The sequence below is a fragment of the Hesperophylax consimilis genome, chromosome 22 (assembly GCF_061612785.1).
Source record: "Hesperophylax consimilis isolate HC1 chromosome 22, BYU_Hcon_1.0, whole genome shotgun sequence".
NCBI lineage: Eukaryota > Metazoa > Arthropoda > Insecta > Trichoptera > Limnephilidae > Hesperophylax > Hesperophylax consimilis.
Window position 1 is genome coordinate 27426991 of NC_142857.1, and position 20161 is coordinate 27447151.

At 32.3% G+C, this 20161-nt stretch overlaps 1 protein-coding gene across 1 annotated transcript in view; it reads right to left on the reverse strand.

Annotated features, from left to right (window-relative positions):
• The window catches only part of LOC149413392 (calpain-A-like), a 42751-nt gene extending 22942 nt beyond the window's left edge, over positions 1-19809 (reverse strand). The window contains exon 1 of the mRNA XM_089645460.1: positions 19321-19809. Coding sequence (XP_089501586.1) covers positions 19321-19809 — 489 coding nt within the window. The remainder of the gene's footprint in view (positions 1-19320) is intronic.
• Positions 19810-20161: the final 352 nt, after the last annotated feature.

Here is a 20161-nt window from a genome sequence, read left to right on the forward strand (position 1 = left end):
TCTAAATGACTTTTGGTTTAGATAAATGTAGAACGATCCATATAGAGAAAGGCAAAATTGTAGATGGGGACGAGAGTATATTTAGAAATTTCCAAATTACTAGTATGAAAAGGGATGAGGTTTATAAGTATTTAGGATACCCACAATCAAATAGATTAGACCATACTAGTATTAAAAATAATATTAGGATTAAATTTCAAACTAGGATCAGGAAAATTTTAAAATACAATCTATCTGCTAAAAATTTAGTAAAAGCAATAAATACTTGGGCAATACCTCTATTAACGTACTCATTTGGCATAATATGGTCTAATACAGAATTAGATAACTTAGAAAGATTAATTAGAACTACGCTAACAAAGTTTAATTGCCATCATCCAAATTCAGCTATAGAACGAGTTAATTTACCTAGAAATTTAGGAGGTAGAGGTATAGTCAAAATAACTTCTTTGAAACATAATCAGGTAAAAATGATAAGAACTTTTTTTCCATAGGAAAGCTCATAGCTCAGAAATGCACAAAATAATTTGCAAGGCAGATAGAAATATTACACCTTTAAATTTATACGATGGAATTATTAGATTCCTGGTCAAATAAAATTTTACACGCAAAACACTTCAATTATCTCAACCAAACGTATGTTGACAAATTTTCGTCAGACAAATGGTTGAGTATTGGAGAGTTGAGCGCAGAAATAGAAGGATTTATGCTTGCCATTCAGGATAGAGTCATTAATACTAAAAAATATAGGAAGCATATAATCAAAGATACAAATCAAATTGATGATTTATGTAGAAAATGTTTGGCTTTTCCGGAAACTATAGAACATATTATATCGGGATGTTCTATATTAGCACCGTCCGAGTATACATTTAGACACAATCAAGTTTTAAAAATAATTCACCAAAATTTGGTAATCAAACATAACTTGATTGACTGCCGTAATATAGTACCATATTATGAATACGAACCAAATTCATTTTTAGAAAACGAATTTTATAAAATATATTATGATAAAACTATACTAACAGACCGAACGATTAGTCATAATAGACCCGATATAATTTTACATGACAAAATTTAAAAAAAAACTTATATCATTGATGTCGCTATTCCAAATTCCTGTAATATTCAAAAATCTGTTTATGAAAATATAAGAAAATACACAGATTTAGGAAATGAGATAAAAAGAGTTTGGCATTCTCAGACTATAAAAATATTACCATTCGTTATTTCGGCTACTGGCATTATACCTAGCTCTCTCATTAAAAATTTAGGCGTATTAGATCTATCAAAAAATTTATATATAAAGATGCAAAAGTCGGTCATTTTGAATACATGTAGGATATCAAAAGATTTTTTAAATATTTATCTTGAGGGATCAGTAGGATTTATAGGCCCTGTTAGAAGTTCTACCGAGCCGAACCCTCTGATATGAAAATATCTGGAGTCGGTGAATTATTTTCCCATTTGATCTCTGGTGAGTTGACGTGTTGTTCTTGTATTGTTTCGTATTTATTTTGCTTATATAATGTTGATTGACTAGATGATAATTTGTGGAAAAGTGTGTGGAAGAGTTTAGTTTTTCCTATGGGGAAGATTTGACCCGGACAATAAAATCGGAAGTTTAAAAAAAAACAAGTTGAAAAAGTAAGAAAAAAAATTGTTAATAATGACTTGGAATAATTATTTGTCAACTATGCCAAACATTAATGATTATCAATTATCAAAGTAACGATAATGTAAACAATAATGTATGCTTAAGGCGAAATAGGTGGACTCGACCTGAAATTTGTTATTTTTCAGGCCAATTTTACACGTATGGACACTTTTCTACAAAAAAACACAAATAGATTTTGAAAGATCGTTATTTTATCTAGTAAAGCAAGACGTTAAATTTTGAAAAATAATATTATTTTCTTATCATAACAAAGAGTTACCGTTGGTCGATGAGCAGTTTTGTTACATTTTCAAAGGTGAATTTGTATTATACAACAAATATTTCAAATCATATAATTATACGGTATGAACAATCAATAAATTAACTACAAATAATATGTTTAAGAATTTTGTTTTTACTTCAAATAAAATTACTAATAAATAAATTCGAGCACGCGTTTTGTGACGAAAATCCCTCAATTTGACTATTTATTTATGGTCTTACAAATTAGTATACTTCAGATTTTTTTACAAAAATAATTTACTAAGACCATAGACATGTGAATATTAGTAGACCTGCCCTAAGTGATAAAAGCGTATTATTCCCCACTCTCCATACCGGCTGGAGCCTGGAGCCGGCTGAGCTCGCGTATGGCCTCCCGTGAATCTAGAAAATGTGACGTCATCATTCTTGTGCGAACTAGCGTCGGGCTATGGTCGAGGCATCATCGGTTCATTTTACGAAATAACACGGCAAAATGGTGGCTTGTGCTATGAAAACTTGTAGAAAAAGATGTGAAAAAGAGAATAAACCCAATTGTCGTATTACATTCCATATATAAGCATTATTTTAAGCTTATTCACATCGTATAATATGGATCAGTTGTAGAAACATATACTATCACATCGAGATACATCTGGACGCAAAACACAAAGCCGTTTGCATAAGAATCAGGGATGTGCCTTCGCCTTTTGCGCTTTGATAAAATACATAATCGTATCATTTGGAACATCTATTTTTTCATCTGTTATATCTTGCTGGAACTCCGTCGTATTAATAAAGGATAATAAACCAATCATTTTTAAATTTATTCTACTTTAATGGCGTTATTACTAAACGAGTTTTGAATTTTACACAACTCACAAACAACACTTAATATAGGATAAATGGTTGGTTTTCAATTGTGAAAAATTGGTATGATTAGAAGTAAAATGTAGATACAGTGAGCATGTTTGGAATGAAAAATGTATGTGTCATTTTGCTGTCCCATGATATTTTTTATCTATTAAAATTAAAAATATTATATTTTTCTATCGCACGTCGCCACCGATCATATATTATCTTTGGATCATACTATTACACGTCGCAACGGACCACGTGGTAGGTACGCGCATTGTTTCGTATGTACGGTACTGCTGGAACGAGAAGGAGTGCATATCACGTAATGCGCTAGGTTATACCGAGTGGCGATGTGTGATAGAAAAACATGTTTTTTGTTTTTAATTGAAAAAGTGTCATCGGACGGCAAAATGATGTCCAAATTTTTACTCCAAATACTCATAGGAATGGCTGGTAAAAGTTGTGTGTATTTGTTTTTTTAGTTGTTTTTTTCATTTGTTTTTTTAGTTGTTTTCCTTTTCTATTATCTTCTTAAAAGTGAAATGTTATATATTTTCTTAAAGATTTCCTTATTTTATTATTTATAGGAACAGAGCGGTTGTGACAACCCTCCAACATTGCTCGAATGTTGCGATTCTCAAGTGTGCTCATCGTTATTTACTGGGAAGTAAATTATGAAACATTTATTAAAGTGTCTTAACTAAATACGTAAACAAAATATTCGACTCTGAAAATAGAAGAAATTTACTTTGCCGAATTTGGACTTCTCAAATTTGTTCATAACGTGGCGAGTAATTTGCGCTCCCATGTAAAAATGTCTATTCATTCAAAAGCAGATTTTACTTTTAAGGCTAGCTTTAGACTTGTAAGTTTTTTCGTAAATTTACGACTTCTAGCCAATGGGCGTATTGGATTTTCAAAATGCAATATGCCCATTGGCTAGAAGTCGTAAATTTACGAAAAAATTTACAAGTGTAAAGCTAGCCTTAAGAACTAAATGGTGATATTATAATACGAGATGACTATATACTGTCAGTTTGATTTATTGACGAATCACAGTCAGCTTTCCTCTCTGCGTCTCCCAACTGTTGGTTTTACCCCTCGCCTTTAAGTTCTCGTCTATTAATATTCATATGTCCATGACTAAGACATTATTGAAACATTAGAAATAATTTATGACCAAATATTATATTTTTAAAGTATATAATAGTAAATAATTTCGATTCGTGTTTGTGCATTTTTATTAACTCGGCGCAAGCCGAAATTTTGTCAGTCTGAGAGTGGTTTATTTATGGTCAGTCTCGACGTTATGTATACGCTAGTCTAGTTAATAACATTTTAAAGAAATTCCTCGCTTAAAAATTTGGTAAGAAAATACCCTTGGACAAAAGTTTTATTAGAAAACACAAATTACGACATCAAAAACGTACGTGGGAGATATATTTTCAGAAAAAAAACAAAGTTTAGTGATATTTAACTATCCATGTACATTGTACGTACTTTACATGCTACAGGGTTATTCGAACAATTCAGTCAGAATTTTTACTGAGGATTAAACCTTCCTCCCCGGGGACTGAAGTCAACCGCGCTGACAACTGAGCGAGATCCCAATTTGGAAGGACAGACATTTATTGCTTATATTAACTGTTCTAATGTCATACAAGTTCAAATAAATGCGTGTGTGTATTGCCACTAAAATGCATTATTTTCTACAACGAGTCTATCTGCCGAGTTTCAGCTCGATCGGATCTCGGGTAGTGGGTTAATTTTCACTTCCAAGAATCCTCTTCATTGATTAATTCTTTCAAGAAAACGAAAGTCAATTTCAAAAAGATGAAATTGAGACGGTATAATATTTTGGTCATGAAAAATAATAATATCGGAAAACGACAAGATTACACGCTCACAGTTTGAGAACTAAAAATGTTGCTAGCGAAAGTTATTTACACGGGAAAAACCGTTAAAAAACTGGCACAGATCTGACATCTGTCCGTTGCCGCTCTCCGCGGTCTTCTGACGAAATACTAGAATTCAATACAATTTTTCTTTCAAAAAATTATTACGTAAGCGCCAAAGTGGATTTTAATTTTTTGTGAATAATTTAATAAAAACGAAAAAAAAGTTAATCAAGTCAAGTGGTAGCAAATAAACATAAGTAGCCATATAAAAGTATTTTTTTAAAGTTGTTTCTTATACGAGTTCATAGTAAACTCTTGAAAAAGAAATCTATTTAGTAGTTCATGCGTATATTTTTCATGACGTAATTAACAATTTTATTTTAATTCTGATCAAGCCAAGCGATAGAACAAGCTTCAATGTATCCATAATATATTTTTGGTATTGATAACCTATACCGATTTGCAGTAAAGATTAAATAGCTTCACCTTAATTCCTTATCTTATGATTCTTGCAAACGTAAACAATACTTTTTTATGCATCTTTTATATGATAAACAAGTTGCGAGTCGTCACAAATGCGGTCGTTAGAGTAGCATTTTACACGAAAAGGTTACAATAATGTGTATTTGAGCTGTCAAAGTATCTTCCGATATTTTTTTGAAATCTTTGAGAATTTGAAGTGAAATAGTAACAGAAAACTGTTCTAGTGAATTAATCCTAAATTGATACACAAGTTAGTGAATCCTAAATAAAAATAAACCCAATAGAACAAACTTTATCTGACAAATTCTAACTATCTTTGAATAGAATTTGTCAACACTATATTTTTCAGTATCCAATAAGTGCAAATGTAAAGTGAACAAAACAGTGGCTTTCCATAGCAATTAAATAATAATAATCAGCTGATTAGTTCAACATAAAGCAAAAGAATATCAGTTAAAAACTTTTATCAACTTAACCTAGAAATTGGCAATAACAATTTGGACAATTAATAGTGGATACAAAAAGTGATACTCAAAACAATCAATTTGACATTAAATCATCTGCGGTTTTACTCATCATACATAAAAATTAATAATTAAGTATAAAAATAAATCTCAAATGCAATAAATAATACTAAAGTTGATATTGATTATTTATTTTTATCTTATCACATCTATCGACCAACAGACGAAGCTTAATCTGCTGCCAAAAACACCATAAATAGTTGCTGCCAATAGATGTCACTCTAGCCCAAAATTGAAATTTTATAATATCCAAAATAAATAAAAATCATTTAAAAATGGCTCCCAAAAGTGATACAATGGAACAAAAATTAGAATGTTTCAAAGAACAATTGTTACTAACAATGAGTGACAGAATTGACCTTCAACTAAAAAATTTTCTAAAAAAAGATGTCAATAAAATATTCTTAGACATTAAAAAAGAAATTCAGGATATAGTTAAGAGCGTAGAATTCTGCTCTAACAAAATTGATGATTTCGAAAATGAATTAAAAAAAACCAATGAACATCAAAAAAAAAATGAATCGAAAATTGAAGAACTACAAAAAGAAATAAAAAATCTTAAACAGTCAGTAAACCATATCCAACAGAGCTCACTAGAAACATCCATTGAAATTCAAGGAATCACACTGAAAAAAAATGACGACATCAGAAAACCAGTAGAAATGCTGATGTCGACACTAGACTGTAGTGACCTCCTAAAAAATAACTCATTGGTGAATTACTATAACAACCCGGTGAAACAAATTATTACTATTCAATTTGATACAAAGGAAACGAAGGATAAGGTCATCAAACAAAAAAAAAATAAAGGAATCTTCACTCCCAAGGACATCAGGTACTCAGAATCAACTGAAAAAATATTCATAAATGATAAACTTACCCCAAAGAATAAACAACTTCTTTGGTTAACAAAATCTACCAAATCTTTGGGATATAAATACGTTTGGACGAAGGATGGAAATGTATTACTGAGAAAGAACGAAGAATCCCCTATAATAAGAATAAATGATGTTAACGACATTCCAACCCAATAATCATGTACCTACTAGAGTAAGAAATTTATATAATTAAATTTGAAAATGGATTACTATGACGATTTTTCGGTCCCAGACACTAAGGTTTATGAAAATATGACAGAACTAAATAACTACATAATTGAGGGAAATACAGATTTCAATTTAATAAATTTAAATATAAGAAGCATACGCAAACATTTTGATGATTTCTGTATTTTCCTCAATTCTCTAGATTTTCGTCCAAATGTAATCATACTTACCGAAACGCAAATGCGTGACTCAATACCCTACCACATCTCCGATTATGAGACTTACTCACTACCCTGTAAACATACTTCTCACGATGGTCTCTCAATATTTTACAGTTCAAATAAAATAACTAACGTAATAATTAATATCCCCAAATTTAAGTATTCTAATGCCATACATTTATCCTTCACACATAACAGTAAAACATACTCTATACTTGCTATATATCGCTCCCCTTCCTTAGACTCTAAATCCTTTATTACAGAACTTAAATATTTTATAAATGAAAATAATTGCAATCAATCCGATTTCTCATTTATTGTAGGTGATATAAACATCAACATTGATAATTCGATCCTAAACCCTATTGCAAACGAATATCTAAATGTAATATATAGCGAGGGTTATCTGTCTTACATAAATAAACCCACTAGATATGGCCATCACGCTGATTCTTGCCTCGATCATATATTACTCAAAACTAATAAAAATTTTATACCCAGATCAGCTGTCCTAAAATTCGATATCACAGACCACTACCCAACCTTTTTCGGTCACAGTAAATTAAATTTTCATCATACAACTAAAGAACAACAAGTGGAAAAAAATAAAATTAACTACCAAACACTAAACAATTCTCTAAAAAAAGAAACTTGGAACCAAGTTTTATCCAATGATGACCCAAATCAATCACTGAATACATTCTATTCGATATTAAATAATAATATCAAAAATAGTCTAGAATTAACACGAACACCTAAAAGAAAACATAAAAAAATTAAACCATGGATCACGCGTGGACTGATAATTGCAAGTCAACACAGGAACAAACTGTACAAAATTTACAAAAACCATGAGAATTACTGTATGGTAAAAGGTGTACCATCTAATGGAAATTTACGTCAGCAATACATAATCTATAGAAATTTTTTTAATATTCTTATGAAGAAATGTAAACAAGAATACTATGCAAACCAATTGCAAAAAGCTGATAATGATTCTAAAAAAACATGGCAAGTCATAAATGAAATAACGAATAGAACACACAAAATAAAAAGATTTCCCGAAAAAATTGTAACAGACGATAAAATAGTCATAACGGATGTAGGAAAAATCGCAAATAAATTCAATGATTTCTTTACAAACGTTGCCGCAGATTTAATAAATAATAATCCCTCATTTCAAAACAGTATACATAAATCAACCCAAATAGACATACCCACCCCCGAATATACTCCTAATTTATCTCAATTTAAACGGATAACTGAATCTGAAATTATAAAACACATTGACAATCTTAAAACAAATACAGCCAATGGTCCAGATGAATTAAGCTGTATCACAATCAAGTCTATTAAACAACACATTTCTATGCCCTTACAACACATTTTTAATTCCTGCCTTGAAAAAAACATTTTCCCAAATGCATTTAAACTCTCAATTATTGTACCCATACATAAATTTGGATCGATCTCTAAACTTGACAACTACAGACCAATATCGCTGATATCCCAACTTGCAAAGATATTAGAAAAAATCATAAAGATACAAGTACTAGAGTTTCTAGAATCTAATGCACTCTTGTCACCACACCAATATGGTTTCAGATCAGGTCTTAGTACTGATGATGCTTTATTTAATCTAACAAAAAAATTATACACCAATCTAGATTCGAATATGAAAAGTTTAACAATATTCTTAGACCTAAAAAAGGCTTTTGATACCGTCAATCATAATAAACTGCTTGGAAAACTTAATAATATGGGAATCAAAAACCATTGTCTGTCACTTTTAACAAATTATTTACTTGATCGCAGACAATCCACAAAAATTGGCGTAAATATTAGTAAACCAGCATCTATGAGACATGGGGTTCCACAAGGAACAGTTATAGGTCCGCTTTTGTTTCTAATTTATATTAATGACCTATGTAATATTAGTATTCCGGGAAAACTTTTCTCGTATGCTGATGATACTGCAATCACAGTTCATGGTAAATCCTGGGACGAGGTCTCTAAAAATGCAAATAAGTGCACAATTATTGTCAAAGAATGGCTCAATCAAAACCTTCTAACTCTGAACTGTGAAAAAACTATATATATTCCTTTTTATAATACCAAAAAAGCGGCACCCTTAACTCATCTAAGTATAAGGTTTCACAAAAATACTTGCAATCCTGTCTTATGCACTAACTGTACAGAAATGAAATCGGGGAATACAGTTAAATATTTAGGAATTATAATAGACAGCCAACTCAAATGGACAAATCATGTAGAAAAGCTTGTAAATAAACTTAGATATTTAACTTATATTTTTAAACGTTTAAATAACATAGTAGATATCAAAAGAATCAAATTGGTGTATCATGCATTGGTGCAATCATCAGTATCTTATGGAATAATTGCATGGGGGGGGATTTATAACACCCATATTAAGCCACTAGAAATAACACAAAAACTAATACTAAAAATAATGTTGCATAAAGATATGACCTACCCCTCCTTGCAATTATTCGAAGAGGCTAAATTGTTAGAGATAAGAAAAATTTACTGTACACAATGTTTAAAATATATATTTGCTCGAAATTTTCTTTTTATAAAAAATGAAAATCGGTCTAGTAATAGGGTAAATAATGTATTTAAAGTTCCACTGTGCAAAACAAGGCTTGCGCAAAGACATGCTTATTTTATTACACCAAAAATTTATAATGCACTCTATACCAATACAGAAATCAAATGTGAAAATATATCATCCTACAGGAAACATAAAAATGTAATAAAGTCTTGGATAAATACCATAGATATTAATATTTACCTGCTGTAACATCTGATCTTAATCTCTATTAACTTTTAACAAATCCTTATTAACTTTTATTTTTCATATTTAATCCCGTAAATACAGTAAATAATGATTTAACTATAAATATTTTCATTCTTTTCTTTTCAATTTTCTACAAAGATAAAATATGTATATTTAGAGTAATTTTAACTGAACTGCCTTAAAACACAAGTATACCCACGAACTGGCGATGCCTATGTGGGATTTTTTTGCTATCATACATTTATGCATATTATTATTTTTATGTATATGCTGTTTATGAACTCGTGTGTGTGTACGTGTATTGTGTGTGTATGTTATGTATGGTGTGTAATACACTATATATGTATACATATGTGCATGTGTACATATACTTTTCTGTAATTCGCATTGTTTCTTTCTTTTTTTAATATGTATGTAAAAAACATAATTTGTATTTTAAAACCATGTATGTAACAAAAAAAAAAAATAAAAAAAAATAAAAAAAAATAATAAAAAAAAAAATAACAGACTTCCTTCATCATTGACATCAAAGTATTCATTTCATATGCAGGCGATATATTAAAAAACATTGTTCTGCATTATTGGCGTATTGTTACAATAATATGGCGATAAGAGTAGAGTTGGTCTACTAGATACGGTTCCATGATTACTCAACACAGTGACTGTTCAACACACCTTTAAAAAGTGATATAGTCATTAAAAACGATGAATAAAAATTTACCTAACCTACTTCCCAATTAATTAAGTTTTTGTTTCATCACTTTCCATGACTTTATATAACTTTTTTAAGATGTGATGAATTATCATTTTGATGATTTATCCGGTCACCACTAGGTACATGATAATTTATCAGCGAGACTAGTTCAAGGGAATCAAACCAGTTACTGTTTATTTTAAATAAAAAAATTAATAATTAAGTATTCATTTTTTGGAATAACTTTATTGAGTAAAACCTCAAATTGTAATATTTAATTATTTAAGACAATATTAGCGATTTCTAAACGAAAATCTAAAACAGAAAAATCAGAAAAGGATACGGTCACATCTAGGACTCGAACCCAGGACCCTTGCCGAGGCACTTGATCATACATAAAGATAGTTGCCAATAAATAATGTGCGGTGAAAAAATGAAGACAATGTTGGTAGTTCTTATTCTAAGTATGATACAGTTAAAAGTGACCGAGGGGGATAGGGTCCCATTAGCTCAGTTGGTAGAGCGGTGTCCCGGAAAGACAAGGGTCCTGGGTTCGAGTCCTAGATATGACCGTATCCTTTTCTGATTTTTCTGTTTCAGATTTTCGTTTAGAAATCGCTAATATTGTCTTCAATAATTAAATTAAGTATTCGATAAGAGTCGCAATGTTTGTAATAGAAAATCATAATTAATATCTTCCGCAGGAATTCCTAATATAAAATTAATTGATCGGTGAAATTATACTCAATACAGGAGGTTCTGAGGTTTCCCTCGGAAGGTTCTGAAGAGAACCGTTATGTGTAGGAGGGAGGAAACACAGCAGCCGGCATATCACTCCAGTCGAGCAATTGAAAACAAGAACAAGGTTTAGTCTGTTTCCCAGCTTATGTATAATTTTCGGAGCACCTTTCATTGAAATTCCGATAAAAGAATCACAGCATTACCACCTAGCTTCCATGTTCTTACGACTGCGATACTACTTTTGAGACAGTGGAATCCATCAAATGGATAATAGAAATAGAGAAGGCAGTGATAATAGTTAACTAAGTAACTGACAATAACGCCATTTCGCTGTAGGGGTAGGCAGAGAGATTGATAAAGTTAAATAAAGATAATATAAAAATCTAAATTGGAGCTTATTCGCATCTAACACGTGCCATATTTCCCACCATGACGACAATTGTAATAATTATCAATTCACACAGTTCTTCTTCTTTCGTATGGTGGGGGGATCAGAGAGGAACATCTAAGAGAGAGAATGTTCCCTCAATATTCAGGGACAATATTTAATTCACACAGTGAAATATATTCAGAATCACCCTCCTGGAGCGAAACAACTACATTATATAGAATGAAAACACTACTTGCACTGACCGGTCGGTGGCCGAGTTGACATCGCGTTTGGGTCCCACCCAGGCGTAGTGTGTTTTATCGATCATCCGTGCTAGATATCCCGGTGGACTTTATTAAAGGGACTTGGACTACTGCCAAGGGGATAAGGTTGCACATAATGAACTAATTTATTGTTTATTGCCTTCTCCTTATCATTAATAAGATAAATATGCTTATCAAATATATGCTAAAAATGTACTATTGAAACAATTGACAACTGTCCGGTCTTTGGCCGAGTTGACATCGCGTTTGGGTCCCACCCAGGCGTAGTGTGTTCAATTCCTCGACTGGTTAAGTCATCCATCACAACACAAGCAACATTTTCCGTTACTGTGGTGGTAGTAGGAGATTTTAAAATATTGTCAGGTTATTCGTAACCCGGGAATGTTTGTCTTTCTTTAAAAAAAATGCTTAAACCAGGGGTTCCCAATCTTTTTTTACTCTAGAGCACATTCTAAAATATCAGTAGGGTGGCGGGCACCAACTATTTTTAATCGACAAACTCCTTCCATAACTTCTCATTTTCCCATAATTTATTTTCTTATATTCATAATTTATTAATAAATAATAAACAAAAATGTTTCAAAATAATAAAGTAAACAAAAAACACAAATACAAAGAAAACATTTTATATAAAAATATAATATCAATATGTCAATGTGATCTTTGGCATTGCATATCATTGGCCAGTGCCGCATAATTAGGAGAGTATGACGATAATCCAAACAATCATTAAGATGCTCATCGGTGAATCGAGATCTGTATCTTGATTTTATTAAGTTCATGTTTGAAAACAATGATTCGCATAAATATGTCAAAATGAAAAATGATTCAATTTTATATGCCGCTTTTTTCAAAAACTTTTCTCTCTCCACTGTATTCCAAAGTCCTCTGATATTAAGGGCCCACTATTCGAATTTCATCCAATTTCCGAGATATTTTTCTTAAAAGTTTGAAGTTTTTAAGCTCTTAAAAAAATATATGTTATTCTTTAAGATAGTATCTATTTGTTCCAAAAGCCGAAACGGTAATTATTTGAAATTCCCTCGATAGAAATAAATCGCAAAGTATGCTCCGAAAAATATTATTAACACTTTTATTTCTGTTATTTTACAAGTTATATGTATGAAAAAAATCACAATGCTTCTTTTAATGCTACTCAATAGACCCCAAAAGTAATTTTTGCTATTTTTGAAATACGCCGTGATTTATTAAACATTTTCACAACTGTCGCTTACGCCTATTGCTTTTAAATCATATTTATTATAGCGCGCTCGCTCCGACTTGAAGATTAACCTATCTTTATTTGAAAAGTTCATTCGCCAACTCGAGGGCTTTGGGGGCACACGTGTCGTTCATCGTTCTATGATCTACAGACGTGCGATTACGTGCAAATATTTGAATTTATAAAGATAATTTTTACGCGTGTAAAGTTTATGAGTTAATAAAAGGAGGCTGCCGTGCGCATCTATGTTTGATTCAAGATTCCGAGTCCTCGCTGCCGCGCGCAATCATACATGATTTTAATTTCATCTTGCGATATCTCGGGACTTTTTCTATAGATGGCGCAAAACTCGGGCTTAAAAAATAATTTGAACTTTTATCTAGCGACATCTCTACACAGATGTGACAAATGATTTTCTTTATATAATGAAATACTTCGTCAAACTGGAGACTACAATATTTCCCCTGTCAGTGATTGAATTCCCCGCGCGCGCGTAGCTGTCTTAGTGTATCACGTGGTTCCTTCTTATCTCGACGATTCGCGAATACTTAGAATCTGCAACGAATCGTGGTTCTAACGTTATTATTTTAACAAATTGTTTTTATTGACTAGTCATATTTTTAGTGCAAATAAGTTTTGTGTTAATCAACATGTTTTGTTATTTTAAATGAAATAAGTTGTTATATTCGCCTTTCGAGTGAAAAAATAATAATATACATTTTATTTTAATTATCTGTGTTTAGAAACTAATTGATGTTTAGTTTGTCGTTTTTCCTAATATTTTTTTTGTGTAATCCTCCATCATGGCTTGACGCGACTTGTCTGATGACCAAATAAGAGAATATTGTCTCGATCTTATATCTGTTAAATTCTGTTATTGTACGCAACACCATAAAAAAATCAGGTATGAGCTTCCCCGATTATCAGTTATGTGTGATAAGACAATTAATCGCAAAACACCACAAAACAACTCAACTCGACTCAACTCCTCATTCGTCTCATCATGACACACCATTACGTTTGCTTTCAAAAGAGGTTGTAAACATCAAAACAATCCAAGCCATACAGAGCCTGCCATGTTTGTGCGAATATAAAACTTAAACAAAGCCGCAGAAAAATGGCTCGATATGTGTTCACAGTGTAATGTGGCATTGTGTATTCATTCCTGTTTTAAAGTCTACCATTCGAATAAAAACTATTAACATAAATAATACGATTAGAAACTGTAAATAAAAGTTTAATAAATAATTAAGTTTAAAACAATAATATTATCGCAATTGTATCGTGAGAAATGGTGAGTCGTTGCAGAGGTCCCACTTCGGAGACGTGAGGACTGTATGTCTGTATGTGTTGGTGAGATTACTGATTTGATAATGGCGGCGGGTCGAAGCTTGTTGATGTTTCATGGATAGTTTTTATTCGTCAAATAATGCATCAATTCATAAAGATATCTTGTTTAGACTTTTCAAGAGTGTAACGTAAACAAGTTTTTTGTTTTGGTAATAATTTACAATCTCAAAGTGCTGAGGATAATAAATAATGAGGCAATGTAAAAAATTCTAAAAATCCTTGTCGTGGGAGTATCTATATTGTGTTAACATTCCGGCAGCAAAAGGGTTTTAAGGTCCGAAATTTCTAACTCTAGTTCTTCTGTCTTACCTTGAAAAAAATCTGCAATACATGAGACCATTTCCAGTACATTTATTTTTCAAGTAAAAGGATTGATACAGAAGGAAACAATTGGCTCGATATGTGTAAACTGCAAAAATCTCTCTTCAAACTGTTTTTTTAACACTTGAAGATGGTTAATAAATAATTACCCGTTTAATTCATTGTTATCTAGCATTTTTTTCATATATGGGAAATGTACGAGAGAAGTGATCTGCAGTTGTGATATCAACAAATCCAATTTAGCTTTAAATGACTTTACAGAGCTTACCATTTCAGCTATGTTTTTGTCTTTCCCCTGCAACTCCAAATTTAAAGAATTCATTTTTTCCATGATATCTGTGATAAATCCCAAATCAATCAGCCAGCGAGAGTCAGCTAGTTCATCATAATTTTCCTTTTTATCGTTTATAAATGTTTTTGTTTCTTCAATTAAACTCACAAATCTTGTAAGAACCTTTCCTTTACTGAGCTAACGTATTATATATGCAGAATAAGATCATGTTCTTTATCTTCAGTATCTTCTAACAGGGCCTTGAAAATGCGGTGTTGCAAAGGAGCTGCTTGAATAGAATTGATTATTTTTGTAACTATTTTCATAACGTGTTTAAATGGCAATATTTTACAAGACAGAGCTTCCTGGTGGATACAATGGTAAGACATAAAGTTTGAAAATGATTCATCCTTCTTGCAGAGGGCAATAAATCCTTTGTTTTTACCTACCATTGCTGGTGCCACATCGGTGGTTATTGCAGACAGCTTGTGCAAAGGCATATTTATTGACTTGGCGTATGTTCTGAATGTATTATAAATATCCTCACCCCTTGTGTATCCTTTCATGGGTAATGTTTGCAACATATCCTCTTTATACTGTGAAGATACTAAGTACCATTCTCACCATAACTGCTAACTGAGCGGTGTCTGATATATCTGTTGACTCGTCAAATTGTAGCGAGAACCAGTCACATATTTCCAAATCGTCTTTAACTGAGTTTGTATGTGTGTTGAAATTGAAATTGAACGTGCCACAAATTGCATATTCTTCTTGTGATGATGTTATTTGACAACTGTAAGTCTTGTATTGCTGAGAAAATCTCACGTTTGTTAGAAAATCCATCAAACAAACAAAAATAGTTTTTTAAACAACTCACTATCAATGCAAGGTTTCTTCTTTTTTGTGAGCATGTGAGAAATTTTGAAAGAGGCAATGGTGGCCTTTTTAGAATTTTCCACATGTCTAGTGAGAACAGTCTGTTGTGCAGTTAGACTTCATTTTAGTGACATTTTTTTTTTCTTTCTTACTTCAGATTTAAGTGGATAATTCACATCAAAAGTAGCATGAATTGTCTGAAAGTGTCGTTCAACATTATGTTTTTTCGGCACTGCAATACAACTACCACACAAAAAACAAACGCATTTATTTTTCAAATTAACGAAACAATATGATTCCTCCCAGTCAGTGTTATAATTATAGGTTCGTTGTCTTTTACTCGGTCCTCTCATTTTAGGATTAAAAAAATAAAAAGTAATTGAACTATAATATAATATCTATGTTATAGCGCACGTCTGTTCTACATTAAATAACAAGGACTATAACTATCCCCACAATCATAATATATTATCGCTTATTTATATAATAATTATAATAGATTACGCACCTCGCTTTAAAGCCCGTTAAAAATTTTCAGAAGGAATTTCAAAACTCCTAATTCGTGTTTCGTCAGACGACGATGTCTCCTAGCTAACTGTCGCGACCCGAACGGGGCAGCAATCGCAATCACAATGACAACAACGCGGTTCCAGGCGGGGAATGCTATTTGCACATAATGGAACGGGGAGTTCTACGAGTATTTGCACATCACTCCTTGTACACGCCGAAAACATGAAGTGAGCCGATGATCGCCGAAGCAATCGGGACGGTACGAGCACGTGACAACTGTCAGTTTGGCTGTCGGGGCGTGGTCAACGCCATGCTTATTGCCATAAATAAAGCACTCATCTTATTGCTTTCACTGACAGACAGAGCGGTCAGAGTCATGTGCCATGTGTGTTGGCGCCTTCGGCGTTCATCGGCTCGGTTCGTGACGTTCGTTCACTTCGGGTTTTCTGCATGTACAATGAGTGATGTGCAAATACTTGTAGAACTCCCCGTTCCAGGCTAGCGTGAAGAGTGCAATCTGGCTCGCCGCTAGACAAGTTGCGACGAAGAAGTACTGTCAGCAAAGGAACCACTAATATATAAAATATCGCAAACATACTAACGTATTTGATATTAATAAACCTAGGCACTCAAAAAAATTAAAACTCTAACAAAGAAATAAAAATAATTCACATTTTTAATTAATGTTTGTGAAAAATTCTTACACTGTCGAATAGTGGCGGGCACATACGAATTGTTGGCACCATGGCACCCGCGGGCACGGGGTTGGGAACCCCTGGCTTAAACCATCAGAGTTGAAAGTGAGCTAACCCAAGCCTAATTTGCAAAGAATGCAAGGCTGATGTAAGCATAATGAGTAAGATTAAGAAAGAGTTGCTAAAATGGTTTGGGCTTATAGAGCGAACGAACAAAGAAAAGAGAAAAAGGCACGATCAAGTGAATCTGATACTGGAGTCGGACCATGTCAAGAGTCAGAATAATATGAGAAAATGTATGAATGTGAATGAGGCAAGGAATGTGTGCTTAGACAGAGTTGTTTGGCGGTCCGTCCTCTTTGTATACCTCTGCAGAGAAACGGCGTGATGTTTAGCTATTTATTTAGACAATAATGAAACAAGGTGGCAAAACAAAGGAAATTTCAAAATTCCTTTCGGCTGCACAACCTTTTTCATGCAGAACTTAATTTTGGATTTAATGACAAAATATCCAACCAAACTGAAGATTTATTTATTTAATCAAAAATTGTGGCAAATGTCTAGTATATTAATTATTTTTGTTTTTCCCGAGATTTCGCGCGCGTGGTGTTAGGGAAAAATTACTGTACAAAGAATTTTCCCACTATGTCATTTCCTAGTAGTCCAACTATCCCTAAGCAAGGTTAAATAGTTACATATTATGTATTATTATAACGAAAAGTTAAGAAGATCTGTTAAGATAGTTGTAGAAGAACGTTTTATGTTTTGTATTTTTTTATGAGGTCTACCCGTTATTTTTATTTTATTTGAAATAAATATTTCAAGACAGTTACAGAGTATTTATAATAACTCCGCGTAAGTCCCCCTATTTTATTTATTGTAATGTGGTAACACCGCGTATGTCAAAAAAATAATCCAAATATTGATTTTTTATAACAACCGTTACAAAAATCTTATATAAACCTTTCTTTTATAAATTTTCATTAAAAAATATATGTACTATGATCGCGATATATAAAAACGCACGGTTGTTTTTGCTTTCCTGAAAAGTGGTTATTTTTTACTTCCACGGTGTTAGAACTTAAGCAACGATATGTAACCTATACATATATTTTTGTTTCATCACTTTTCATAACTTTCAACACACTTATAACACTTTTTATAGGTGTGTTGAATTGTCATTTTGATGAGTTATCCGATCACCAAATATTTGAGTTCTTTAAACTTCAGAATATTGATGTTAGTTTGTTGAAATGTACGTAGGTAAGTACTTATGTATTTCTCTTATCAGAGTTTTTTATTTAAATAAAAAAAAAACATCTTTTAATTCTATAAGTGGTTCTAAAATGGCAGTACCGCAGATACATTTTTATTATAATAAAACATTTAATGTAATAAAAATATTTAAAGCATACATTAAAGGCTAGTTAAATTGGAAATGGAAAATACACTAATCATAATAAATACACTAAGACATTAATATTGACACAAATATATAACATCGACGGCCTCCGTGATCGAGGGATAAGGCTCTCGACTAGCGAGCCAAATTCGTGTTATTTCGCAATTTACTAAATTAAAATAATATATAGTATATTTGCGGCACCTTCAAGAGTGTAAGACCACCATTCAGAATTAAAATGTTGCTTTAAATGGCTTTGGCCGTGTTTGGTGAACAGATCTGAATAGCTAGGTACTTCTCCAAGATCCTCTTTCCCATCTCCTTCCCCTCCCCACTACATTCAGCCTCTCAGCATACCCCAATTGGGGATGCCATAGCCTCACTGGCTTTAGACGGTTGGGAGCTGTTGGGACTCTTGTGCTGTTCCACATAAAAATTTAAATAAAAAAATCAAAATGTGAAAAACCTAATTGGCAAAGTTTCGACTAACAACACAATAACTTATCGACTAGATTCCGTAATAAAGTCTTTAACAGGAAATTTACAAAGCGGTTGACAGATACACACAGAGAGAATATAACATAAGAAAACAGGTAGAGAATAGAAGACAAAGGAAAGATTTCAGAAGGAAATATAAAAAAACAGGTAGAGAATGGAAGATAAAGGAAAGATATCAGAAAGAAAATACAAGAATAGAAGATAAAGGAAAGATATAAGAAAGAAAATACAAGAAAACAGATAGAGAATAGAAGATAAAGGAAAGATATCAGAAATAAAATACAAGACAACAGAAAGAAAAATAAGTAAAGACAAACCCTAAAGACTCGTTGACCATCCTCCCTGTAAATCCTTGGATATTTATCACCTTTTTGCACTAGATTCTTGTTGGTCACAACATCCCTAAACTTGTTGCTAACACTGGGCACTCTTGTGGCGTACATTGAAACCCTTTTGGACTTGGCAAACATCTTAATCATGGAGTGGATCTTGCCAATTCTTTCCCCGGTTTTGGTCTGACCAGAATAAGCCACCCGATTCTGCTTTGGCACATTTACAGCCACGACCTTGATCACATCGTCGTAGAGTCTTTTCACTGTCACATTGGGTTGTGCAGGGTCAAAACTAACAGATCTATCAGTGTTGAAATTCTTTATACAGGCTTCCGATCTTTTATGGACCTCTCCAAGATTAGCGCTGTGCATCAACATGGTTTGTCCATTAAAGCTCTGCTTTACTGGAACAGATGTGACAACTTTTTGTCCATCTTTTTTGAGGTCGTCCATCAACTTGTCCAATTCTGACATTTGTTTTGACCTTTCTGACTTATCTTTCATTCAGAAGTGTCTGTACGACCCAGGTCTTTTGAGCAGTTTTGAAGCTTCGTTGGATTTGAATTCAGTACCTTGGAAGCGAGGCTTGAAGTCAGTATATTTCGAAAAACTTCAGGGAACTTCAACTAGTCTATTTTAAACATTAAAATATCGGTAAATATTTGGAATCGCTGACCACGCTTAATACGATTTTTTTAATAAAATGTTTTGATTCACCTTAATTACTATTAAAAGAAACTATTTACATTTGGGAAAATTTTAATTTTAGCATTCTTATTATTAATTACGTAAAATGAACATTCACCAAAATATCTATTAAACTTGA